General features: G+C 38.1%; 3 protein-coding genes across 10 annotated transcripts in view; 1 reads left to right on the top strand and 2 right to left on the bottom strand.

The window, feature by feature from the left end:
- Positions 1–1,011: 1,011 nt before the first annotated feature.
- Positions 1,012–9,983, bottom strand: maf1b (MAF1 homolog, negative regulator of RNA polymerase III b). Of its 3 annotated transcripts, none has more exons than XM_057345225.1 (8): positions 9,948–9,983; positions 7,709–7,793; positions 4,404–4,535; positions 4,151–4,313; positions 3,836–3,957; positions 3,611–3,730; positions 3,432–3,524; positions 1,012–2,239 (listed from the first exon to the last, which is right to left on the bottom strand). In XM_057345225.1, exons 2-8 carry the CDS (start codon positions 7,789–7,791, stop codon positions 2,215–2,217), a joined length of 738 nt encoding a protein of 245 aa, XP_057201208.1. In that variant the 5' UTR covers positions 7,792–7,793; positions 9,948–9,983; the 3' UTR covers positions 1,012–2,214. The 3 variants fall into 3 exon arrangements, with proteins under 3 accessions (XP_057201208.1, XP_057201217.1, XP_057201199.1); XM_057345234.1 differs by lacking the exon at positions 9,948–9,983 and adding an exon at positions 8,274–8,292; XM_057345216.1 differs by lacking the exon at positions 9,948–9,983 and adding an exon at positions 8,563–9,094 and having other exon boundaries at positions 1,013–2,239.
- On the top strand, positions 9,756–21,175 carry shrprbck1r (sharpin and rbck1 related). Its single transcript, XM_057345204.1, has 14 exons — positions 9,756–10,304; positions 10,873–11,047; positions 11,137–11,220; positions 11,387–11,528; positions 11,858–11,948; positions 12,065–12,380; positions 12,595–12,707; positions 12,830–13,000; positions 16,025–16,185; positions 16,336–16,447; positions 16,985–17,164; positions 17,383–17,481; positions 17,620–17,763; positions 18,234–21,175. Exons 1-14 carry the CDS (start codon positions 10,035–10,037, stop codon positions 18,312–18,314), a joined length of 2,139 nt encoding a protein of 712 aa, XP_057201187.1. The 5' UTR covers positions 9,756–10,034; the 3' UTR covers positions 18,315–21,175.
- Positions 21,176–23,558: 2,383 nt separating this feature from the next.
- Positions 23,559–26,506, bottom strand: part of sorcs2 (sortilin-related VPS10 domain containing receptor 2) — a 168,650-nt gene continuing 165,702 nt past the window's right edge. Inside the window, exons 26-28 of one of the 6 annotated variants that reach the window (XM_057345141.1) lie at positions 25,827–25,929; positions 25,145–25,377; positions 23,559–24,401 (exon numbers count right to left, since the gene is read on the bottom strand). In XM_057345141.1, coding sequence (XP_057201124.1) covers positions 24,337–24,401; positions 25,145–25,377; positions 25,827–25,929 — 401 coding nt within the window. In that variant the 3' untranslated portion in view covers positions 23,559–24,336. Of the gene's footprint in view, positions 24,402–25,144; positions 25,378–25,403; positions 25,600–25,826; positions 25,930–26,506 lie in introns of those variants that run through there. The other 5 variants (XM_057345148.1, XM_057345166.1, XM_057345157.1 and 2 more) reach the window with 5 other exon arrangements.

The following is a 26,506-nucleotide window of genomic DNA, read 5'->3' as shown; positions in this document are numbered from 1 at the left end:
TACTAGGCACACTTACACATAACTAAACTGCACCTTTGTATATTATTTATATTTTTATCCTCTTAGCCTTTTTATCTCTTGACATGGCTGTCAGACCCCTGAGATGTAAAAAAGTTTGCGGCACTGAAATACAGATAGGTTGTTGCTAGAAGGGATACAGCTCGGCCGGAAGTGGTGCAAAGTCTCTCCATATAATTCCAATAAATTACATTAGCTAACTCCTACACCTACCCCAACCCTAAACCTAACCTTACAATAATAAAAAATATAAATCAACTGTTTTTAGCATGACAAAAATTATACGGTATTGAAATGCGCATGTCCAGTGGAGATAGCTGTATCCCTTCTAGTCAAAACCATACAGATAGGGTTTGGGGCATTTCCTTCACACATTTTATTACACGCCACAGAATAGCATAGCGGGTGCGACCCTGTGTGAGAAATAAAACCAAATGATTGCTTTGTGTAACGTCTAATCTTTAGCATTACGACCGTTCAGTATGTGACGTGCTTCGGCTCGATCACACCTGCACTCTTGAAGTGACGACAACATGATGTACAACTAACATTACATTTAAAAAAAAAGCCTTGGCCAAGCCAACATGCAACTAGTGTCGCTGGTGCCGTCGAGCTTTTGTTTCTCGCAGGTGTATAAAAGACAGAAATTAATGTTTAATCTATACTTTTGTAAACATCCATGTAGATCAAAAGAGACGGCCCTGTATATGCAACTCTACTCCAATGGCAAGAAGTGAAGCCATCCCACCGGAAGTGCTCGAATCCCCCGCTGAAATATACTTAATGAGGATTGAGGAGACCCCTACTTATAACCTTTCTTTCTCATTTATTTATTTTCTCTCTCTCCTTCAGAATATACGTCATTTGTATTGGTACTTTATTTTTTTCTTTTCTTCTCGTGCCATGCTTAAGACATTGCCGCATCCCTGACCATCCCCCTCCCTTTCCTTGGTTACTACTTCAATAGAAAATGTAAAATACAAGACAGACAACTGATAAACAACACAAAACTTTATATATATATTTTCTTTAAAGGTCACAGAAATGCATAAAATAGTTGACAATACAGTAAATGTGTATTAATGCTAAAATGGCTACAAAAACACATTTCATTCACACATCTTTCAGTCAAAACACGATAAGCCAGTTTGCATTTCTTTTTATCATGAAAACTGACACATTGAGAAACTTCAGCTTTGAAAATGTTTGGTTTGTAGGTGCAACTTTCAGCTACGCCAACATAACATCAGTTGGTTTATTCATAGTGTAAAAATACATATATAATGCAGCAGTCTAAATACTGATGAATGGAAATGACATAGCTACAGATGTCATGCTAACAACCCTTACATGGATAAATTCGTACCAGAAAGACAAAAAAATGGCAGAAATGAAAATAAAACCTGCAAATGGTATGAATTATGATACAATCAGTGTATATAGTATTTCGCTGATTTCGATCATTTCTAAAACATCAGCAATTTCAATAAAACATTTGTTCAAGTTTAAAGACAGCTCTGTTAAACATGAAATCTGTAAAATTGCACATTTCTGTACAGCATGCCAGATTCATGGATCAAATACCTAGAAACACATCCTGGTGAAATGTACTTGTTGTTTGAGATAAAGCTGTCTGCCAAAAACAAATTTTAAAAAGCTTTTACACAATAAACTTATAAAACACAACAATCTTCCAACAAGCACACAGAAGGTCAACTAATGAAAACATTTAGAGAGCAAAAACATCAAGAGAAGCAATAAAAAAGGGGCTAGAAATGGTGGCTCATATATAGTCTTTGTAGTCCAATATATGTTCAAAAGAATGTCCTCACATGTCTTGTTTCAGCTGTCAGAAATGCTGGTGTTTGGTTATGCTACTATAGTCACATTTTCTCAGAAGGGCTGGACTCATGGTTTCAATTGTAGCTTTTATATGGTGTGCGTCTCAGCCCATTGACATAGAAGTTCATGTCAAGCCATGTACAATCAGCCCCCCTCCCAAAATCTTTTCAGCCATACTCTGTGTTCGGTTTGAAAGGGCAAATAAAGCTATAGATTTAACTCCCTAAAAAACCAAGCAAACAGTGCACAAACAAATAAAAAAAGAGTGATGATGAACTCAAGAAAGACTTAGAAGGTAGAAGTGAGAGTTTAACAGTGAGGCCCTTTGGCTGAAGGTCATCCCTGAGAAAGCATTCAGACACACAGGGCTCGGGGGAACCTGAAATACAGAACATGGAACCATTTTAAATGAGTATGACAACCATTGATCAAGGCATGATGTGATTCAACACACTAACTAACTTGTTTTCTATTTCTACTGGACAGAGGCACGTGAGCCATCTTGTATTTTAGTGTAATTATTGATGACATCATGAGAAATCAGACAGAACGGATCTTAAAGGGGTGGTGCAATGGTGTGTCATGCATTCTGACTTCTTTACAATGTTAAACGTGCCGTCTTCTCATGCTTAACATGGTCAACTTGTCAAAAAACGAGTTGGGCGTATTATGTAGTATTTCTGTGCTTGATACACTCCCCCAGCGATCGTACAGGTTTCGTAATTTTTTTTCAAACGTATAAAACTGTTTCGTAACAATTTTTCTTAGTCCCTTATTGGATAATTCTCCCGAAAAAGCACGCAGCACGCCCACGCGGCAGCAAGGAGAGCAGGAGAAGGAGCATGCGCAGACGTCACTTTCACTTGTGTGCAGGAGCGAGAGAGAGAGAGAGCATACGTTCGCGAAGTTCAGGTGTTTATTTGTTCACTGCATTTGGGTGATGAATGTTATATAAACGGTGGATATAACGCTGGATTTGGAGATCGTTTGAAACTGATACATGGAGCCGTCCCAGCGCTAAAAGATGCCGGACATGAACCGCATGCGGTGAGTGAAACTGATGTCTGTGTTTTGTTGGCAATGGATGCGCACGTGCTTTAGTTCAGTCTACCCCTCCCCCGTACAGCTGTATCTGTCTTTTATAAATGTGATCAAACTAAATACTCTTCGAATATACGAAGTATACAATACTACTCTATAGGTACTCAAGATTAATATGAGATTGGCAGAAACCGTGTGTGTTAGGGCCGCTTTAAAGGTCCAGTCAGCTAAATCTAGCGGCAAGGTTGCGAATTGCAACCAACCGCTCACTCCACCCCTCCCGTTAGAAACAATACGACGGCTGACAGAACATGGCGAATTATATGCAAGGGGACCCGCGGTGTATGTAGATAGAAATAGCTCATTCTAAGGTAATAAAAACAACGCTTCATTGTGTAAGCTCTTTATACACCTCTGAAGACATAGTTATGTACATTATATTGCATTTCTGTCAATAGATCCTCCAAAAAATTACACACTGGACCTTTAAGAGGTTAAAAAACATGAGACACACGAATGCATGATCTCACCTGTCCTCTGTGAAGTTCTCTGCTTCTTCATCATCATCCAGCTCCATGTCCAACTCATTGTCAAGACCACCACAACCATAACTACTGAGGACACTAAACATAAGCAAAACATATTTTCAATAAGCCTTGACAGCAAGAATCATGCTATATGTGCACTTGTTTAAAGAGGGACTTCTGACCTGACTGAACGGCATGTGAAGAATACAATGCGTTTAAGTTTCTTGTTGTAAAAAAAGTAGTTGAAGGACCACAAGCTGCCTTCCTCACCGAAGGGGTCCGAGTCAAGGTCTGGGTTGTAGCTGCAAACAAATTAATATGTACTTAAACAGAGATGTACAGAGCTAGGTTTGAAAAGGTTTTCACATCTATATGTAAGGTAGGCTAAAAATAATTTCTTCACACACCTATAGATGTCACAGCTTTGCAGGTTTATCTCTTGGTCAATGGCATTCCACAGTTCTGGCGCTAAAGAGTTGAACTGCTCCCCCACAGCAGAAAAAAGGCTGCTGTTAACAGAGTCAGCCACCTGGGGGAAGCAAACACAATTTCAGGATGAACACAAGTAACAAAAATAAATATTCTTAAAAAAACACCATTTCCTCTGAAAGTATGCTCCATGGAAGGAACTAGATGTACCATTCATGCCAACCATTATCCCAACTTTTTAAAGTTATTAAAATATTGTACTAGCACTAAAATGTGCAATCAGTCATACTAACCCAGTTGAGGCTGGGCTCACGGCTGAACTCATGGGCACGGGCAGCACTGAAGTCGTAATCAGGCCGGAATGACTCGTTCAGAGTGGTGATGAGGTAGAACAGAGTCTTCCTGCAACATTTATCACTTAGTGGGTTCTCTCCATCCTCACTGCTCTTCCCCAATCTAAGAGCAAAGGCATGAACATGAGTTTATGGTGTATCCACTTCAGTTGATGCAAAGTTTAGGTTGTACAGAATTGTGTGTTCTACTTACAGGTTAGGACTCGGAGCACTGCTGGACTGTGGTGGTGACAGAGCCTCCAGTACGTGTGGCTCCCCCTCCTGGCAGAACTGCTTAAACATGTGTTTGTCATCACCAGCCATCTTGCATGAGTAACTCTCTATCCTGCAACCAGCAAAAAGAAGAGAAAAGAACAAGATTTATTGATTTTTAAATTGTTGAATGATTATATTCTATTATTTAGACACTTATTTCAAGTTTATATATACAAAACACTCCAGTTCTGCATAATTTCAGCTTTTACTGTAAACCCGAATGTTCAAAGTAATTAAATAGTTAAAGTAAACTTAATTTTATATAAAATGAATTGTACTGTACTAACTTAAATATTTTGAGTTCCTGTAACTAATTCGTACTTTTGAGTTAATTTAACTTAATTTAAACAAGTTAATGCAAGACGATTTGTTGAGAATGAATTTCAGTTCCCAGCATGCATTTTTTTAGAAAGGAAAAAGCATTGTTAATTATGAATTCATTTATCTAGGATATTTAGAAGAGTTTGTTGTAAATTTTAACTTTTGGGGTTGTCATCATTCAGAAGAGTGTTGCTTTTGCTTAGCTTGTGGGAGGTGCCATAGCAGTTGTGTGTGTTACATCACTCTCTGTGAAAGTTTGTTAATTGTTGATGTAGCTGAAATGTTTAGGTTGTCTTAATAATCTTTTATTTTGAAAAGGTCATTCATGCTTTCATTACTTCTGGCCTTGATTATTGTAACTCATTGTATTTGGGTCTCCCTCAGTCATCCATTGCATGTTTACAGTTAGTACAGAATGCTGCTGCAAGGCTGTTGACCAGGGCAAAGAGATCTGATCATATAACACCTATCCTGGCCACCATACATTGGCTCCCTGTCTGTTATCGAATTCAATTCAAAATCTTGCTGTTCGTTTTTAAAGCTCTTAATGGTCAAGCCCCATCTTATCTGGAAGATCTTCTTACTCCTCTTTCATCCTCCAGATATTTAAGATCGTCTGACAGGGCTTTTTTAGTTGTCGCTCGTTCACGTCTGAAAACAAAAGGTGATAGGGCTTTCTCAGTTGCCGCCCCCCCGCCTTTGGAATCAACTACCACCCGACATCCGCCTTGCACCTTCTATTTTAACTTTTAAAACAAGGTTGAAAACATATCTTTATTCTCAGGCTTTTAATTGATTTTACTTATGTTTTTATTGTTTCTTGTTTGTTTTTGCTTGTCTTATGTCTTTAACTTTGTTCTGTACAGCACTTTGGCCAGCTCTGCTGAGATAAATGTGCTATATAAATACATTTTACTTACTTTATTTAACGGTAAGTAAAAAAGTTACCTAACCTTACTAAATGTTTAAAATTAAAAGGAATTATCATGCATGTACAACAAACTCATAACTTGATACTGATAGTCTTATTCAGGTTTACAGTGTGGATTGAAGTGTTAGTTCACCCGAAAATGAAAATTCTATCATCATTTACTCACCTGCTTGTCATTTCAAACCTGTATGAGTTTCTTTCTTCCGCAGAAAGAACACAAAAGAAGATATTTTGAAGAAAGTTAGTAACCGAACAGGCACCCATTCACTTCAATTGTATTGACACAGAACCGATGCAAGTGAATGGGTGCAGAATGCCGATTAACACAATTTTTCAACATCTTTTGTGTTCTGCAGAAGAAATTCATGCAGTTTTGAAATGACAAGACAGTGAGTAAATGACAGAATTTTAAGCTCACTTTAAGATACACAAACGTGATATTGCTTGTATTGCTGTCATGATATTTTAATCCTGACTCCTCCGTCCTATAGTTTAAGACATGTTCCAAATGTCACAAATGTAGAGCAGGGTGTGTGTTTATCTTTCAGGCTTATGTAAGTGGTTGTGCAACTATAAACAGTCCCAGAAACACTTCACAGACACGTTTATTTATAGGTGAAGGGCAAAAGCTGTAACATATGACACTGTGGCCCACTTCCAACAAGCAAAATTCAAGCCTTCAAAAATGAGTAACAATAAAGGAAACCATAAAATGAACTTTATATAATCTGTAACATAAGTGTTGTACAAGACAGAATGAAACAACAGACACAGAATGTGAACAACATTTGTGAGGCCTTTGCTAGTTTTTAATAATGATGCCATTGTCAGTAGCATTACGAGTTGTAATATTGGAATTTAAATTTTGTTCCATATTTTCTGCACTAAATAATCCAATAGGAAAATAAATAGCAAGCTGCCGGATCATATGAAACTCAGCTGTGTTTACACTCATCCATAAATAACCACACTGGTACGTGTTAGAGGACACTACAGTCTGCATCACAGCAATAATAACAACCGTATCTCCATTGGGGACACATCATCCTTGCTACACACCTACATATTAATTCATAATGGCCCAGCACTAGCACTACTGTGACACTTTCAACATGTTCCAAATACAGAAGTAAATAAATATAAAGAAAGTTACTAAACCTTTGTTACTAACTTTTGAAGGAATAATTCACCTAAAGATGAAAATTCTGTCATGAATTATTTGCTCTGTAGTTGTTCCAAACCTGTATAAATTTCTGTTTGGTTGAACACAGAGAAATATATTTGGACAAATGCTTGTAACCAAAGAGTTCTTGGACCCCACTGACTTCCATAGAAGGAAAAACTACAATGGTAGGAAAAGTGCCCCAGAACTGTTTGCTGTTCTACATTCTTCAAAATATCTTCTTTTGTGTTCAACAGAACAAAAAAAGTATAAAGTAATTTTTCCTACTATGGTAGTCAATGATGGCAAGAACTGTTTGGTTATAAGCATTCTTGCAAATATCTTTCTCTATGTTGATCAGAATAAAGAAATTTCTACAGATTTGGAACAACTCGAATGTGAGTAAATGACAGATTTTTTTTTTGTTGGGTGAACTATCCCTTTAATGTATAATGCCTCTTTCAACACATGTCCCTGTCTCACATAGACATTACCATCCCTGCAAGCAAGTATCAATATAGTTTGTTGTAACAGTTCTGCACAGTTCTTTCTGCAAAGTGTTAAATCACAACTAAACAGAGTAAAAACTGAAATAAAACCAAACACTTCATGTGACACTTCAATTAACCACATGAAGAGTGTGAACATGTGAATATGTTGATGTGTGACAGGATGTTAGACCATAATAGAAACTAAAACCAAAACAAAACTGTTAAATGTCTAGAACTCTGTATGTTATTGGGAGTGTACAATTTTTAACAAAACGAACAAAGCTGTGTTCTATGACTACAGCTGTGTGAACACGGACTCTAAATAACAAACTTTATACCTGCCAAGGATGCGAGCGTCTCCAGTCTCTACACACAGCTGGGAGTTTAACGCCTCAAAACAGGAATTCTCCAGAAGCTTCATAGCTGGAAAATAAAACACACATATCGCAAATCACATATATATCCTTGTCTCTGGATAAACTTATTAAAACTGACATATCTGGCAACAGAACCAGTTTCCACCAATTAGTAGTACAGTATCAAGTTGTGATTAATTAAACAGTGTTACAGACACCCAAGTGGAAAGAGTTTACTGTGTCTAGTGTTGCTTAGTTACATTCAAAGTGTGTTCTTATTGATTTAAAATGAAAGAGAGAACAAAATAGAAAACAGTTATGATCTCAAGTCTACATGATTTCCAACACTTGGAAAAATATTTTGATTTAAAATGAGACCTAACCGTAAACACAAAATTATAGTTTCAAAATAGTCTGCCTCGTTTCAAATAGAGAAAATACAATACAATCAATAAATAAATTAGACCTAATCTTAGACAAACTTTTACAATTGCCTAAAATAATCTGTATTTGTATACCAAATATCTAAAAAGCTAAATCTCCTTACACTATGGAAGCCCATTTCACCCTCCTCCCCTCGTCATCAAAACACTTCCTACTTCATATCGACGTGAGTGGGTGTGTATGTGGGGTACAAGTACAGAGAACAATACATGACAATATTGTAAAGGCCAAATTAAAGAAAACAAAACAAAACATAAAACCGCAATATTATTAAAGGCAACAAATGCATTCTCTTTACATGCAGCCAAACAACTAATATGCTGTTAATATGGAGGACACATAAACAGTATATTTAATTCGTAACTTGTACAAACGAACGTAACATTACTTACCGATTATTAGAAAATGAACGGTGTAGAAATAAGCAGGATCTGTTCCCAGACGGATCGGTTTAAAGTCACGGGTTTGTTGTGCAAAATGAACACAATACAAGCTAAATAAAAACCTTCAGGCGTCTAACGTTACGCGGTGCAGGAAACTACTAAAATATGTGGTATATTTTAAATTCAGTATCTTTGAAAATGATTCGGTCGAGACTGACATATTCTGCAGGCGTTTTCTCTTATCATAAAGCTTATTTGCAGTAAACACAACATAAAATTGAGCGATTGTGTCGAGCTCCAAGACACCGACTGCAGCATCCCCCTATTTAACGTAGAACAAATTTCCCTACTGAACAAGGTAAGCGTCGCTTTAAATTACGCGATTAGATAGCCCAATGCTTAAATTAACACTCTTTATGCGCTTATATTCGTTATTTCGTGCCTTACGTCCGTAAGATTCTCCCAAACATCGATCGACAGTCTCTAGATCCGAAAACAGCGAACTAGACTACGCCTCCTAGCAGTCTGTTTCCGTTGCCAATGGTCCCACCCATTGTGTGAGTGCGAAATATACTGAACTATTCTATTGGCTATTTAGTATGTCAGTTAAACGTACTCTTTATTTTATTGGCGAAATGGAACGTCATTCAAGCAATGTCCAAAAAGCGATTGGCCTTTTCTACATATTCTGAATTTACAAATGTTAAAAATAACATTTTGCTAGTTGTTAATTATTTCACGGTTGTGAGGACAGATGTTTATACGATATTTCATTTGTCACGTAGTCTAGTGGGGACGTGACAACTGGGACGTAACGTTAGCTAAAACAAATCAAACTGGGACGTAGCTTCCAATTGATGTGTAAATTGCCCAAGTAAACAGACGAGTTTCTCTTTTTCTTCCTTTAAATGACACGTTTTAATTAACACTAAATATGTTTTCGAACGATCAATTTTAAAATTATAAAAATAATTTCAAATGTAAAAACTTAAATAATCTGCAAATAAAACAGCAAAGCCATAACTTTAAACATAATTGACCTACTATTCATATAGTAGGTAGATTCATATATCAATTGTCGGCATTCTCGAAATTCTTGAAAAAAATAATAGGTATTGACTTCAATGATTTCAGTACTTTTAGAAATATTACAATAATACAATAGACATTTTCTCACTATAATATTTTTTTAAAATATTACTAAAATACTATGCCGTGATATGCATGAGAGTAAAAATAGGGATATCCCCTAGACGAGAAAGCAAAGCAGTTGCAGCAGTGAGCTTTTTCAACAGGAGGCGTTACGTTTCTTCTCGTAGTCAAGTGTTGTTTCCTGCTCTGACGCTGCTCTGGTCTCCTAATGAAACTAAATCAACGATGGCAAGGCCGCTTACTTCCAATGGAGTTGTAGAATATATCCAACCCTCGAATTAGAGCACGAAATCAGTTGGTAGTAGGGTGTCAAAACAACATATGTCGGCATGTCGCTGAGCTCAGGCGGGTGGACTCACACACCTCCGCCGGCCCAGCCATCATCGTCTCATCTCGGCCATGAGGCCTCGCAGTCGGGCTGTAACACCGTTTTGATGTCGGTGAAGGTGTCGGTATGCCACTCTGGTATACGACCGCTTTGTCTCCCGGGCGCCGGAGACGAATCTCTCCGTCTTCAGCTGAGCATGGACCCGGGGAAGGCAGGGGAATTCCGCCTCGCGTTACGGGACATCAGCGGAGCAGCTGCTGGACGCAGTGTGGTGAGTTGACATCATGTAAACTTCCATGTACACTCACTTTCTAGTGCTTTTAACACCAGTTGTATAACTTGAGGATACACGGTACGCTCCTGGTTTTATTTTGAAAGCTTTGCGTCGTCATTATATGTGGTTTGTTCACACGAGTGAATCACGTGTTGTTTTGGTTGCCTTTGTTGTCAATACCCTCCCCCTGCAGCCCAAAAGGCAATAGTTTCACGATAGTTGTATTGTTTAGTACTATATTTATTAAAATAAATATAACATATTTTTACAGTTAAGTCATTACTGTTTTTTATTAATTGAAAAATCAAACTAAAACAAAAAATGTTTAACTATTGGCACTTTTCATTGGCTGTTGTTGGGATGGTGATATTATTACTGTTTCGAGTCTGTTTGATATTCATTTAGTTCATCAGTTATAAAATCATATTTTGTAAACCTGATGAAAAATGTGTTAATTGAGCTTAGTTCCTGGTCTCACATTAAAATGGGTGTTATTTTAGTATTCAAATCATTGAGCATTGTAATAATCAATCAAGCTTCTTGTTTGCTGTTCATAATCATTTAGTCCATTGCTGAGTTTGACCTCAAGACTGTTCGCTATGAAGTCAAGTCACCACAGTGCCATGAACTGAGTTTGGCTACACCCCCACATGATAAGATCACGTTCAACTTCCGCTGTGAGCAGGAAGCACAGGAGTGGGCCACTGTGGTGATGTCATCGCTCCGTGAGGCTCATAGAGGTTTTCCCTTTGATTTTGCTCAATTTTGTATATCACTTTGATTGTTCTGTTCCCTTTTACACCGCCTCATCTCTTTCTCTTGTTTTCAGTGGCCATCAGCTCCCCACCTGAGGATGAACAGCAGCTTCCTCAACCTTCAAATTCACAGAGCACCACACCAATGCCACATACAGGTAGCATTTGTGTTCTTGTTTTTTTGTGTGTGTATAATCCACCGCCAAACAACATTCAAAGTGTCTATTGTGTTGATGCAAATATCTCCGTTACACGCTCATGTTCTCCCTCCATTTCTGATTGCCCCTTATTCCACTTTCACATTGTTGTCTCTTTTTCCTCTAGAGGACATATGTGCAGAGCTGGTTAGCGCTATAGAGGCAGGTGATGTTCGGGGGGCATCCATTTGTGCGTCTTCCTTGGCTAAACAGAAAGCTGCTCTGTGCATTAAGCCCTCTAAACAAAATTACACAGACATTGAAATCAGGTAAATGCATGTTAACAGGCAGTGACAGACGCACTCTGACTGTCACGTTTACATGCTTCTTTTATAAACATCAATTAGTCTTGTTTCTAAGTTTGTTTTACAGTCAAATCATTTGTAACTTATACCAACTTTCTTACACCGTGTCTACACCGGTCGCGGTGCGATGCGACAAAAGAACGCATTAGAACCCATTATAATTTTACATTTTGTCCACACTGGATGCACCACGTCTGGTGTAGACATGGTGTAAGTTATTCCTAAACCCTTTAAATACACTCAACATGTATGTACTCATCTGTATTCATCTGGTGCATTGATCTGTTGTACAGCCTGGCTGTGGTGGTAGAGGACGCTTCCTCCTCTTGTTGTGTCACAGTAAACGTCTTCCCTCACTCTACCATTGGTGCTCTCAAACAGCAAGTAAGTGCCACATAAACACACCCAAATTCCAAAATGACTTAAGCTGTTCATATGAAGTGACATACAGAATATTGCTATCTCATTATTAACACATAAACTTGCTTTTGCCTTCTTAGGTCTTCACAGACTATGGTTTTCATCCGCGTGTGCAGCGCTGGGTCATCGGTCAGTCCTTGTGCTCTGATCAGAGATCTCTGGCGTCTTACGGAGTTCAGCGAGATGGCGACACTGCGTTCCTTTATCTTATTTCTGCCCGTCAGGCCCGTCTCAATCAGGCACTGTATCAACAAGATCAAGAAAGTGCTTTACTCGTGCCATCATCTAATCAGCCCCGTCAAGAATCAGCTGCCAATGGGCCAGCGGCTCTGAACGCAGCATCGCGACCATACAGCACCCTGCCTACAAGACTGCACAACAACCATAATAGTCTGAGTGTGTATATGCGTAGTTACTCCTACAGCGCTGCTTACATTTTTATGAGTGAACGTGACCGCAAAAGACCATCAATCTTAGTGAACAATAGGGATTGGGAAAATAACTGTTTTTAAAGTATAAACCTAGTGTATAGACGCCTGAATTAAAAATATAGTTTCTGATGTTTGCTTTTTTGCGATTAAGAAAAACTTATCTTGATTTCACCTCCCAGGCAACAGTGCTAGTGGGACAGAGAGGTTGGGTTTGGGTGAAATCCGTGACCTGATCAACCTTGAGATGCCCCAGCTGAATGAAGCAATGGTGCCCAACAGAACAAATACACAGGTATAGAATGAGTATTCTCAAGGGACACACAACATTTAATAAATACCTCAATATAGTTCAATAAAAAAACTTTAAATGATGAAAAGTTTTTTTTAATACACGTGTTTGTGTGTATTTGGCAGGGATGGGCCTGCCCGACCTGTACATATATTAATAAGCCAACCCGGCCAGGCTGTGAAATGTGTAGCGCTGACAGACCTGAAGGGTACACTGTTCCCGGGAACTACAGACCAGATGCTTTGGAGCTACGACGCATTCAGCAAGAAAAAGAAGCAATCAGACAGTACCAACAGGTAAGACCCAACAGATGCACAGACACGCATCACCCACATTCACATTTATTCATTCAGCAGGTTCTCTTGGAACGGTTGTGCTGAATGGACTTTCCAACTAGACTAGATTAAACTAGTGATTTGTAAAGGAATTAGTTACCCCCAAAAAGATTTTGCAGAGCACTAAAGAAGATATTTTGAAGAACATAATCGTAACCAAACAACATAGGCCCTGTTGATTTTTACTGTATGAACACAAAACTACTGAATACATCTCAATATATCATCCTTTGTGTTCCCAAGAAAGTCATACAGGTTTCAAACGACATGAGGGACAAAACATGATGAGCATTTATCTTTTTGTGTGACTATCCCTTTAAAATCACTGTTTCTAGGAGTTTGTTGGAACCTGCTTCCATATTTCACTTTATTGACTTTAAAGGGAAAGTTCACCCAAAAATGAAAATTCTGTCATCATTTACTCACCCTCGGGTTGTTCCAAATCTGTATACGTTTCTTTGTTCTGCTAAACATAAAGGAAGATATTTGGAAGAATGTCAGTATCCAAACAGATCTCATCCCCCATTTACTGCCATAGTAGAGAAAATAAATTCTGTGTGGAGTCCCTTTAATACAAATATTTGAGACTGGCATGTTGTTTTTGAAATCAAATTCATCCACACCACACCACGTTTTATAGAAAGGATCCTCTGGTTAGAATAGTGATTTATTTAATGAGAATACAAACTGATTCTTAATGCAGATAGGTAGATGGGTATACTACCTATATATTACTGAACAGGATCAAACTTGAGCTCTGTTTGACTCCTCAGTCTGAATCTCTTCTCTTTTGTCTCTATTTCTTTTTTAAGGAGAAAGGGAGAAGAGAGGAGCTGAGGGGCAACAACTCACTACTGCACAACCTCGACCAGGACTACTGACACACATCCACACATAGTGCTCAACTACAAACCAGACACTAGGGCTGCGCGATTATGACAAAAAACATAATCACGATTATTTTGGCCAATATTGAGATCCCGATTATTTAACATGATTACTCATTAACTTTTAAAACAACATAGAAAATAAATAACTTTGCTTTTAAACTGTGAATTCAATTGAAAAATAAATGTAAAGAAATAGCACAGCTGAACCACTGTAAAAGAAGGGGGTGCGCTGTGGATTTATACCACGAGAAAAGAGAGGATCCTTGCAAAATGGAATGTGGCACAATAATCGTTTTACCTCGATTATTTTGTTTTTGTAATTGTTGAAGCCAAAATTGATGATTACAATTACTTTTCGATTAATTGCACAGCCCTACCAGACACACTCTTAATGCACATACTCAACCACACACCAACAGCAGCTGGTACACTGCACAACCCGTATAAACCTGATCAGTTTATACATGCCAACCTCATCTATTCAAACAGCACTTTTTAAAACCACTTAACCAGGATAAACTCAGTTATACAATAATGGATTTTTGAATTGCATGATGCTGTTACTTCAGCTGGATCTCAGCGGACACTTTTCTTTTTCTGTTCCACACCGTGTTAGCCGTGCCTTGGCTTAAAACTTTATTCAGGTACTTAGCCTATAAATAGGCATTGAGCATCAGATAATATATTGTATATCTTTGTAAGTAGATGTAAGTAGTAATCTTTGCTCAGCTTTCTTGCAAAAACTGTTGCACAGCCCTTGTGGAATGTAACATTGGATAGCATGGCCTGTTCGGCACAGATTCAGTCTGATATAGACCCTACAGTATCTGTATATATTCAACACATTCATAATTTTTAGTCTGGGAATTTTTAAAGTAAATGAAAAATATGCAGAATAATATCTGTGATGGGTTACCCAATAAAGCACCTTTTTTGTTTAGTTAACTTTAGTCAACCACCTTTGCCTACCACGTCCTCAGATTTAACACGCGCTACATATTATTGCAAAACCATAACTGAGCACACAACCAGGTCCTAAATAACCCCTACCCTTCTAAACAATGCCTAACACGCTGAAACTGTGGCATGGTACAGTATTTTAAAGACTTTTGCACTATGGTGACTCCATTGGACCTGTATGCATGCCAGGACAACAGCACGGTACCTGTTTTCAGCAGGAAGACATAATTTGATGCAAATGCGAGAGAGTTTATGCTGTTATATGTATACTAAAATATATGAAGGGAGAGTTCACAGATGGTGCATGCAACAAATGCATCTGCTGAAAATAGTCTTGTCTGATCAGTTCAGGCTGTAATGTAGCATAACTTGATTGACTGTGGTTATTGCAGGGCATGAGTGAATACCTTTCTGTTTACTCCTGTGTGACATTCTTAAATTGGACAATGACAGGTTGTGACTGTGCGAATGAACTATGTTGCAAACTCAAATAAAGATCTTTTAATGCTTTTAATGCATTAATGCTTGGGTGTCGCCGTTTTTTCCTGGGTACGAGTGTTGACTTTGTATTTAGTAATTATGTTACTCGATTAGTCTGAATGTATAAGCTCAATGACTGCATTCATTGTGTATTTTGTCATACATTAAATATATACACCAAATCACTTGTCATTTAGATTTTGGGATAACATGGATGATCTTGTTTTGCACAAGTCAAACCTGTGAAATCACTGGCAGCTTTATTGCATCACTAAAACAGAAGGGGAAAAAGTTATTAGTATTTTGTATGTTAGCACTTTTTCCTACTAGAAAGCCTGATCAAATTTTCAGTTCAACTTTTCACTCAAAATGTAATAAATTGTGTTAAATTATGATGACGATAATGGGGTGATTTCCCGGTCAAGGACTAGCCTAAGATAGGACTTAGTTAACATTTAAGTTGTTTTAACATACTTTACAAAAATATTACTGTGTGCATCTTGAGACAAAACAAACGCACTCATATATTTGAAGATATGTCAGTGCAAGTTGTTTTCGATCAAGACACCTCTAACATTTAAGTTAGTCTGGGACTAGGCTTAGCTTTGGTCACTTTCTATCTTCACACGTTCTAACAACTTCTCTTTGTCTGTAGGCCAGAGAAGCAGAGCGCAGGGAGAACTTTGCACGTCTGGTGCAGATTGATGGACAGGATCTGGTTCCTAATCCAGAGAGAGTGGAGTGCAGGATCTGCTACGTCGAGCTTGAATCTGGGGAGGGAGTCCTGCTCCGAGAGTGTCTCCACTGTTTCTGCAAGTGAGAAAGACAAATCTTAAAAAAAATCTCTATGTTTATAGAGATTATTTGTTATTTAGATGGGTACTGCTGAAGCACATTATACTGTCGTGTATACTGTACTGTAATGTCATGCTGTATTTTCAGTAAATTCCATCTTTGTGTCTGTAGAGAGTGTCTGCGCTCTGTCATTCTGATGTCTGAGGATCCTCAGGTGGCTTGTCCATACAGAGACGAGGCCTACGCCTGTGACTGCATCCTGCAGGAGAGAGAAATCAGAGCTGTGAGAACTACATGTTAATTCATAACCCTTTCAGTTTCTGAGCATCGGCTTCACAATGATAAACACTGAGCAAACGCTGATAAAAAATCACCTAACTTGCTGTGCTCATGGCTTTGTTGTGCCACTGTCTGGAACACAATAGACAGGAGACCAGACACAGTGTTGACATATAAACTGAAGCCTTGACTTTACAATCCCTAAGCTGAAGTGCTGGATCGTAGAGAGCCGTTCTCTTCCTCTGCATCTCATTATCACATCAAGCAAGCAAATTTGCATTCATTTTCGTTTGCATTGTTGGTTTGATGAATTATGTTGTAAATGTTACTAAATTAACTAACAAACCAGATATGTTGTAACGGTCCTGTGATAGAAGGGGTTCAAAAATGTCTCCTGTGGGTTTAAACTCAGTTACTGGGCTTCATTTTTGGGTGAACTAACTTATTCTAAGCAAGATATCTTAAGAGTCGTACAACATCTGAGTATAACATGTAATGCATGTTATTCATTAAACTTACCAAACGTATATCTGTGTCACAGCTGGTGTCAGTAGAAGATTATGAGCGCTGGCTGCAAAGGGGTCTGTCTGTCGCAGAGTCACGATGCGAGGGCAGTTATCACTGTGCAACTGCTGACTGTCCAGGCTGGTGCGTTTATGAAGATACTGTCAATACTTTCCACTGCCCAGTCTGCAAAAAACACAACTGCCTGCTCTGCAAGGTAAACTGTCCTATGCTAAAACACACTGTAATGCAGAGACCCAAATATGAGTATACTAAAATATTTAAAAATTATTTTTTAATTCTTAAGAAAATCTTTGATAATACAATCTCGCCACAATTCTATTCACTATTCCATTTACTTTCTTTTTTTGTTTTTCCTATTATCTTTGTGGAGTTTTTGTTATAATACAAGGTGCCTTGTTTTCCTCTACCCAGGCCATTCATGAAGGGATGAACTGTAAGCAGTACCAGGACGACATAGCAGCCCGTGCCATCAATGACTCTGCAGCTCGAAGAACCAGAGACCTACTGAAGGTCAAGCGCAAAATATCAGATCCTCATTTCATGTCAAATCTTATGTCAGCTCTTTTTTCAGCGGATATCAGTATTTAAACATTTTGGGGAGATTAAATAATAATTATAAATCTTTTCCACTTTCTGTCCTATCAACAGACTCTTGTGAACTCTGGAGAGGCGATGCATTGTCCCCAGTGTGGCATCATTGTGCAGAAGAAGGAGGGCTGTGATTGGCTGCGCTGTACTGTCTGCCACACTGAGATCTGCTGGGTCACCAGAGGACCACGCTGGGGGCCTAAAGTGAGAATCTGTTAACTTTTTTAACAGAACTTGAATAATTATTTTGCCCAATTTGGAATCATTGTTTAGAATACAAGGGCAAGAAAGGCTCATGTAGTATTCAGAAATGAACCTGCATGTTTTATACGGTCACATGGCAAAACAAAAGATTGAACTGACATCTCATAGATTAAACCCTGGTTATGTAAAGCACTTTTAGTATGCCACAATGACAAAACAATTTTGTAGATATACAGCAACCTACAGATTCCTAACACATAAGAATGTGATGTTTTTTTTGTTTAGAAAAAAACATTTTGTTTTTGTTCAGTTTGACTGAAGATTAATGGTCAGAACCAGTGAACTCCATCTGTCAGATCTCTTTGATGGTTTCTTACAAAATGGTTTCTTGTAACACGAAGAAAATATGCTGTGTTTGTTTGTCAGAAATAGGCCTGTTTAGGTTTTGTCATTTTTCTTTCTCACTTCAGGGTCCTGGAGACACAAGTGGAGGCTGCCGCTGCAATGTTAACAAACAGAGATGCCACCCAAAATGCCAGAATTGTCACTAAGACAGAGCAAGACAGGGAGGAAGAAGAAAATGTAAGTGTGAAAAAAAAAGTGAGAATGACAAAGAATAGCCATGTCTTATAGCATTTATGACATCCACCAAGTCATATTTCCACCTGTCTGAACTTACAGTTGAGTTACACTCATAGGGAAGGTAAGCACAACTTTAATGCATTCTAAGAATTCTGAACATGTGTAGATCTGTTCAAAAACAAATGTTGTATACGAGTCTTTGTCATGAGGTCATTATGTAGGCAAGGGGAAATCCAGCTGAAGAGTAAGAATGGACCCCTCTTACTGGACAACTACGTCAGTCCAGTAATCATACTAATAAATAAACTATAAAACATTTTTGGCTGCCTTACGTTGTTAAGTACAATCAAATCAAATTGTAATTTCAACTTATTTTAACTTTTGGCAAGTGGTTGAATTATAAAATACTAGTTAAAATTGCTTAACTTATTTTAACGAGTTAAAGCAATGTAAAGAAATAACTTGTAAAGCCAATTTGACTGTACTTAGGAAAACTTAAGGGAGCAAAACATGTTTTACAGTGTTGCCTTCAATTGCAATAATTTTAATGGTCACAGAAATGCTTTAAAATCACCGTTTACGCAGCTGGTACAAAGTACTTTTATTTAGGATCAGCTGCAAAAAATAATTTATTTTAAGTGTTACAACTTTACGACTATTCTATTCAGAGTTGTTTAAGGTAGGATCTCTACTTGGATGGTGCGAATGAATCATTTTTGGAAATGTTTTTTTTATGAATTGTCAACCAGACTATGAAGCATTGGTAAATGACTAGGCTGTATGGGTTTAGTCTTTCAAACTGTGAGGTCGTGACATTTCAGAACCATAAGCAACATTGGTACAAACAGCAGTATTCAATAAAAAACATTTTACTACAAAAAAAGTACAGTACCATATCTTAGTAGTGCTGACTCGGAAACTTAACCTAAACAAGCCGAGTCACCATAACCAGAATGATCCCAGGAGGACATAAATAAAGCTCTGATAGATTAAAAAAGGGAATCGTAACAATACTGATGTATTAGACTTGACTCACTCTTAAAAGCTTTATTACACTGTTACTGTAAAAGTGCCTTTTCTTGCCTGTTGTGAGTTTACCACTAATATTAGCATTAGTGGAGTGTTATATTTTTATTTTATATATGTAGCTGTTGTTGTAGATGTATGATCCTAAATAACAGTATGTGTGCAGTGTTTTCCCTCAACCTTTCCTAAGAATCACAAGACATTGTATTTTGTGCATTTGGCACAATTTTTTACTAAGTAAATTAACACAAACAGTAAATGCTTTAAAATGTGACATGTTTTGTTAGTTGGATGAGTTAATATGCAGCCTAGGGATTTAGTATTGTGAATCAATGCTACAATGTAATGTAATGCTAATTTAATGGTCAGGGACCTGAGGTTTGTGTGTTCTGAAGCCACACCAACATATTAATTTCCAAAGGTTTAAATCTATGCACTGTTATAAAATATCATTGCCCAAAGAATTTACTTATGCCATCAAGGTAGAAATACTTTACATTTTCACAGAGTCACTATTTATATTTATATTACACAAAATGTACTATGTAAGATTATATTTGTGTAAAGCCGTGTAATTTTACTAATGTATTTGTGGAACCTTTTGTGTGGATGAATGCATTGACATCAGGTGTAAATTGCACAGGTCTTCATTGGAGGGCTACTTCAACCTTTAGAATGATAATACAGTGTACCCTCACTATAATTAAAATATATGCACTATAAAGGTCACTAAGTAGAGTACCTGCATGTATTGTACCATTAAAAGAAGTGAATAAATACAGTTGTAAAGGTCCCTGCACCTGCAGAAATCTTACTAGAATAATCTGACCTCAGGGTTGCAAGTCTTAAATGTGCCTTACAGATGACAGTACTGAGTACCTTTGTTAAAATATTTAAAACAGTTAAAATATTCTTTGCATTAAAGATGTGTACTAATTTAACACGGCTCATGGTGTTCTTAAAAAAATACAATTATTTTGTTCTATATTTTGGAACGTTTTTCGCATGAAATGCATTTTTTCTACAACACTATAAATCTGATAAAATGTGTTTATGAAAAGCACTGTGTTACTTCAATGTAAAAAGTTTTGCTGGTCTGCAAAGTTTTTCTTTACAAGATATTCTATATAACTTTCATGTGAAAGCTATATAGTGAAACAGAAACCACAGGTGTCCACAAGTAGTGGTGGCGAGATGAAGCCTCATGAAGCTTTGAAGCTTTTTAGCCAAGTGGTTCACAAAAGGGTTCATTTCTCGAGGCTTCATTTGCTCACAATACCATCTGGTGGCCAAAGAGGGTAAAACAAGCAGATACATCACAGATGTGCCCGATGTGGTCTGTGATGCACTGTATTTTGCGCCAGTTAAGGCTAAGAAATTTCCACATAGACTAATCTAATATGAATATAATGTGTATTTTCTGGTGGTATATAATATAATTATTGTATAACATAACTGTGTAATTAACGTATTGGCTTGAAATAAATGTGTGTAAATCAATTATTTGGTCATAATAGGCAGAAGGGGCAATATTATTATTCTAAAACTGGAAAGTGTCTAGTTTCACTGGGCAGAGGGCAGTGAATGTGCTTGTGGTGCTTGGTTTATATAGCTGTCAAAATGTAAAAAAAAAAAAACATTATTAACTGAACATTAGAAATTTTACAAACAAAAGTGGCCTGGCACAAAAGAGCAAATGTCGAAATAGACATCAGACAAGCATTACAAAACAAAATAAAAATTATCATATACCTTTGTAAAAACTGCAGTTATTAACAGAATAATCCCCTTACTGAACCACTCAGGCGGAAGCGAGGCTTCAGCCGTCACCTATGACGTCATTGGTCTAAAGCGATACAAGCCTCGATACGCGCTTCACTGAAAGCTTCCGGGATTTCTCGTCTCAGAACGTAACATCACTATCCACAGGTGTCTGCTTCATGAACAATGTTAAAAGTTTATTGAAACCGCTCCAACTAACAAAACAAACCTATACAGTTATATGGTGTGTTTGAATTCAAATTACACTGATTAAGTGCTTTTCACCTTGTGTAGTGAAGTCAAAAACATTTACATAATAAACAAACAAGAACAAATCAAACAGAACAAAAACATAATTTGTGTTTTCTTTTTCCACAACGATTGAGTCTGTAAAGGTGAGAATCATGAATCCCAATGTGTATTAAAGAAGTGTCCGGTGTGCAGTCTCTAAAGCTAAAGTGTTGCAGAACAACACCCAAGCTTTTCTTTATTTCACATTAAGGCGGATGAAAATATACACGACACATCCTTAAATAACTATGAACGTGTGCATACACAATAAAAAAAGAGATACATTTGATTTTTGACTTATGGTGCAATAAGTCCACGTTGTTTGCATCATACAGAAATAAACAGATTTTTATTATTATTGATAAACCTTAAGTGTTAACTTCCCAGTCAGACGAGGCAGGCCATCTTTAAATTTGGTTTAGGCTGAGACTCATTGAGCAAGGACCTTATTTCAATCTAAATGAAAGAATACACGGTAGTCTGTTTATCTCAAGCTTCATTAAAGAAACAGTGACTCTGCGAACCATCAATTTAAAGACTGCATTTGATCCCCCAAACCAATCTCCCCTGGTTCAAATACAGTCGATCAAGACACACAGTGTCTTTCTCAGCCACATCTGTGCGGTACTAACAGACAGCAGTCTCTATGAAAAGAAAGTGGTCCCGGAACCCACCTGAACAACACTGTACAAGCTGTACAACAACAATGTGATTAGTGCAAGTGAGAGACCCTCATCCATTCACTTCCAAACACAACAGAGACACCAAGAAGCATGTAGGCAGTTCATTCAGTAGCTACCTTTGACTGAAATAGCTGAACCCATGAAATGTCCAAATAATAATATCAATATGCACACAAGGACACGGTTAAGTGCGAATGTTGATATAGTGAAATTTTATGAATAACTACAGTAAATAACATTGAGTGAAGACAAATATAAGAAATGACTGTCGAGTTATTACATGACACAAACAATGCAGAAGTGGTCATTGTAATGTCCATGTGAACTGCTGAACTTCAAGAAAACCCAGTGCGTGGCATTTGGGAAAAAACAGTGCACATTTTGGTCTATTGAAAGTGTCATTTAGGAGGGGTTATATACAAGTGAAGAATCTATGTACACATTGGTCTATATACAGTACAAGCCAAACGAAAGGGAACTTTACCGTGTCCATCTATGCCTAATATAGGCTTTTACACGCTACACCTGCCAAACTCCTCAGACAGATAGCACATGTACACTGTGGATCTTTCCGTGGGGACTCCCTGTCAAGATTTAATGTTTATGAGTCGAATAAATAAAGGAGAATATGAATTTAGTTAGCCTTCACAAAAGCATCATAACACAATAAACAATGAGCCTGGATTTGTTATGATGCATTGTTTCATTACGCAATGAAAAAGCATAGGAAGATGGATTATGATCTGAAAGACACAAGACAAATATTTGGCACAGCAGTTACTGGAGAAACATGACGTGAATAAGGCTCGGAAAACAAAATCATTACCGGCACAGCTTGTTGTTGGGGTGGGATATTTTTTAGGGCCCCATGATGAGCCACATTATTAATCCTTGACCTTATACTGGATACTTTCACTTGCTACACTCTTAAAACAGTTTTGTTAGAAAAAATACATTCTGTGTCATTGGGACAACACACAAAATGGGTTGCCCGTAACTAGACAAAGCATTTTGTTTTACTTTTAACTGACCTTGTGTTGTGCCTTTCATTTATTTAACACAAAATCAACACAACACAGAATGATGACACATACTGTGTTAATTAGCATAACACAAACAATGTGTTAATAACTAACACATCCTTTTTAAGAGTGTATAGCAAATTATGTTTGTTTGCATTACTGGACTCAATGTTATTAAAAAGGGATAGTTCACCAAAAAATGAAAATTCTGTCATCATTTCCTCACCCTCAAGTTGTTCCAAACCTGTATAAATGTCTTTGTTCTGCTGAACACAAAGGAAGATATTTGAAAGAATTTCAGTAACCAAACAGATCTCATCTCATATTTACTGCCATAGTTGGGAAAATAAATACTGTGGGAGTCAATCGGGGATGAGATCTGTTTGGTTAATAAATTCTTCCAAATATCTTCCTTTGTGTTTTTAACAGAAAAAATAAATGTAGACAGGTTTGGAACAACCTGGGAGTGAGTAAATGATGACAGAATTTTCATTTTTGAAACTGGGATTGAACTATCCCTTTAATGTTAATAATCTCTACGTTACTAAAATAGAGCCAGATGGGACACAGACAAAAAATATACAACTTTACGGCAAAATATATATTATTACTGATTCAAAGTTAGAGAGTATGTTTTGTTGTGTTATTGCATTTAAAGAAAGTGACGTGTAGAATATTTTAAGTGTTTTCCCTTTGGCTAAATCTAACAAACGTTGCTTCCCTTGAATCAAACGTATAATCGTATCCTGCTCACTATGTGCATCGCACCACACCTGTACAGCATTCACTTACAAAGACAGTCTAGAAAGAATGGATGAAACAGAAAAGACAAGTGAAGAAAGGTGTTGTGTTTGGTCAGTGTGTTTGTCCCTGGGCAATAAGAAGTGCAGTGACAGGTAGGGGCCGCTTCCCGGGGCCCCGCGGTGAGAAATGACAGGATTGAGAAGAGACAGACTGCAGGGTGTACAGATGACAACAACATCGATAAACAGTCATACAGGACAAGTATGCAAGTGTACGTGGTCATCAGTGCACCTGGGGCACAAAAATCCACCGTCAGGAGTGAGGGAACAGAGGCTGGAGAAGGTCATGAGAGGACGAGAGAGGGTTTGTTGCAGGTGTTTCTCTGCACTCTCTCCTGTAAGGGTAGTAAGAGAGCAGGAAGGCAAAGTTTATTGTGCTCATCACTGGCACCCTCCCATTGGTCATCAGCTTGTCAGGTAACTGTGCAGCTCCCTTGAATTTATGCTCAACACCACCCCTGAGTGGTTGCCTGGCAACAAGAAAAGGAGAACATGGTTCTGTAAAACCAATAGGTTCTTCGCCACCCAAAGGGACAGTTCACCCAAAAATTCTGTCATCATTTACTCATCTTCGAGTTGTTCCAAATCTGTATACATGTCTTTGTTCTGATGAACACCGAGAAAGATATTTGGAAGAATGCTCATGACCAAACAGTTCTTGGCCACCATTGACTACCATAGTGGGGAAAAAATGCTTTATAAATGTCATTCTGTTGAACACAAAAGAAGATACTTTAAAGAATGTAGGAAAGCAAACAGTTCTGGGGCACTTTTGACTACCATTGTCATTTTTCTTACTTTGGTAGTCAAAGTTGGCCAAGAACGTTTAGGTTACAAAGCATTCTTCCAAATATCTTCCAAAAATGTATACAGGTTTGGAACAACTCGAGGGTGAGTAAATGAAGACATCATTTTTATTTTTGGGTGAACTGTCCCTTTAAGGTTGTAACATATAGCAAAATGCAGGCAATTAATTGCAATTTATATATATATATATATACTGTACACACTGATACATTGCTTTTGATTTTTGTTGCCCTTTAGGGCGTTGTGTGACAAAAAAATTAAAATGAGCCCTTTTACCCTATTAAAAATCATCTCTCTTTGTAATGCTAAACAAACGTTAGCATAAGTTATTTTAGTTTTAAATGACAGCTTTTTGTTTTCAGTTAGTAATGACTGGTTAGTCTAAGGTAACTGAATTTGATTCTACCTCCAGCGTTACCTAGTGTCTGCGAGTCCATGTCATCATCGATGAACTCCTCGCTCTGGATGATATTCTGTGTGTCCTCACTGTGATTGACAGGGCTAGTCATTTCCTGCTCCTTCTCGTTGTGCATCTGGGCGTAAAAGTTTCGCCCTGGCAGTTTTCTGAAACGCAGCCAGGGATGCGTTAGGCTGCTCTCCTTTGGCCTCAGCAAGGAACCATGGTTTTTGTAGTTTTTCCTGTCACAGTTGTGTAGTTTATGTTCTGTTATGGTTAGGCTGGCTGTCAGTTCGAAACGTGGGGACTGAACATGCATTCTTTTTGTGATGGGGTTTGACATGACAGTGTATGTCAAATAGCATTATAAAGGTTCCTGAATACATGTGTTGTATACTCATGCAATTCAAGGGCTGATGGGGTAATAGATGGGCAGCAAGGCAAAATGGAAGTGCAAATTGTACCTATAAAACCATAGGTATAACATAGCGCTAATGGGATATACAGTATAATCATATCAAATGTATCCATATCACTTCATTCATTTTGCTAAAAGTGTTTTAATAGTTTACCTGGCAATGACAGGAAAATCTAAATATGTGGGTTACTTTTTAAAACTATTTTACAATGTTAGCATTTTAAAATAGTATCTTTTTTAAATGCCAATGTATGTATGTATGAAGTGACTCACCTTTTAAACTTGAAAAGTATGAATGCTGCAGCAGAGATCAGACTTATCAGAAGAATTACAGCCAGAGCCCAAACACCAGGACTTGCAGCACCCATACGAGAACCTGAGCAGAGAGAGAGAGAGGGAGGGAGGGAGGGAGAGAGAGGGAGAGAGAGAGAGAGAGAGAGAGAGAGAGAGAGAGAGAGAGAGGGAGGGAGAGAGAGAGAGAGAGAGGGGGGGAGGGAGGGAGTATTTACACAGATATGCTAAAATTACAAGCGCACGCACACTACATGTTACACGTGACAGGATAATATTTGAAAGGGTTTGGAAAAATTTAGGGGCAGGATCTGCAACGTTGCTACCTTGCCTGCCTTCACATTGCTTCGGTTTGGGATAGGCAGGTTGGTGGTTTAAAGCCCTGTCCACCTTCTTACTTCTCGTTGAACACAGGAGGACCCCTATGTGACCTCCACTCCTCTCTCCCTCGCCTCTCATCCTCCCTCCCTTATCTTCCCTCCCATCCCTCCCTCCCCTCCCTCCCTCCCTCTCCTCTCCTCTCTCCCTCCCTCCCTCTCTCTCTCTGCTCTCTCTCTCTGTGTCTCTCCTCCTCTCATCCCTCAGCCTCGTCCTCCCTCCGCTCCCTCCCTCCCTCCCCACCTCTCGCCCTCCTCCCATCCCTCTCTCCCTCTCTCCCCTCC

Source organism: Triplophysa rosa, linkage group LG1 (assembly GCF_024868665.1).
Source record: "Triplophysa rosa linkage group LG1, Trosa_1v2, whole genome shotgun sequence".
NCBI lineage: Eukaryota > Metazoa > Chordata > Actinopteri > Cypriniformes > Nemacheilidae > Triplophysa > Triplophysa rosa.
Note: the sequence above shows the minus strand (reverse complement) of the source record. Positions and strands in the feature narration are given on the sequence as shown.

Bases quoted from the DNA above. Each gene is read 5' to 3' on its own strand.
- shrprbck1r (XM_057345204.1), top strand. From the start codon at position 10,035: ATGTCGCTGAGCTCAGGCGGGTGGACTCACACACCTCCGCCGGCCCAG. The intron at 12,381-12,594 runs GTGTGTATATGC...TTCACCTCCCAG, and splicing joins CAACAACCATAATAGTCTGA to GCAACAGTGCTAGTGGGACA. The intron at 12,708-12,829 runs GTATAGAATGAG...TGTATTTGGCAG, and splicing joins CCAACAGAACAAATACACAG to GGATGGGCCTGCCCGACCTG.
- maf1b (XM_057345225.1), bottom strand. From the start codon at position 7,791: ATGAAGCTTCTGGAGAATTCCTGTTTTGAGGCGTTAAACTCCCAGCTG. The intron at 4,314-4,403 runs GTAAGTAGAACA...CTTTGCTCTTAG, and splicing joins AGTGCTCCGAGTCCTAACCT to ATTGGGGAAGAGCAGTGAGG. The intron at 3,525-3,610 runs GTCAGAAGTCCC...GCTTATGTTTAG, and splicing joins TTCACATGCCGTTCAGTCAG to TGTCCTCAGTAGTTATGGTT.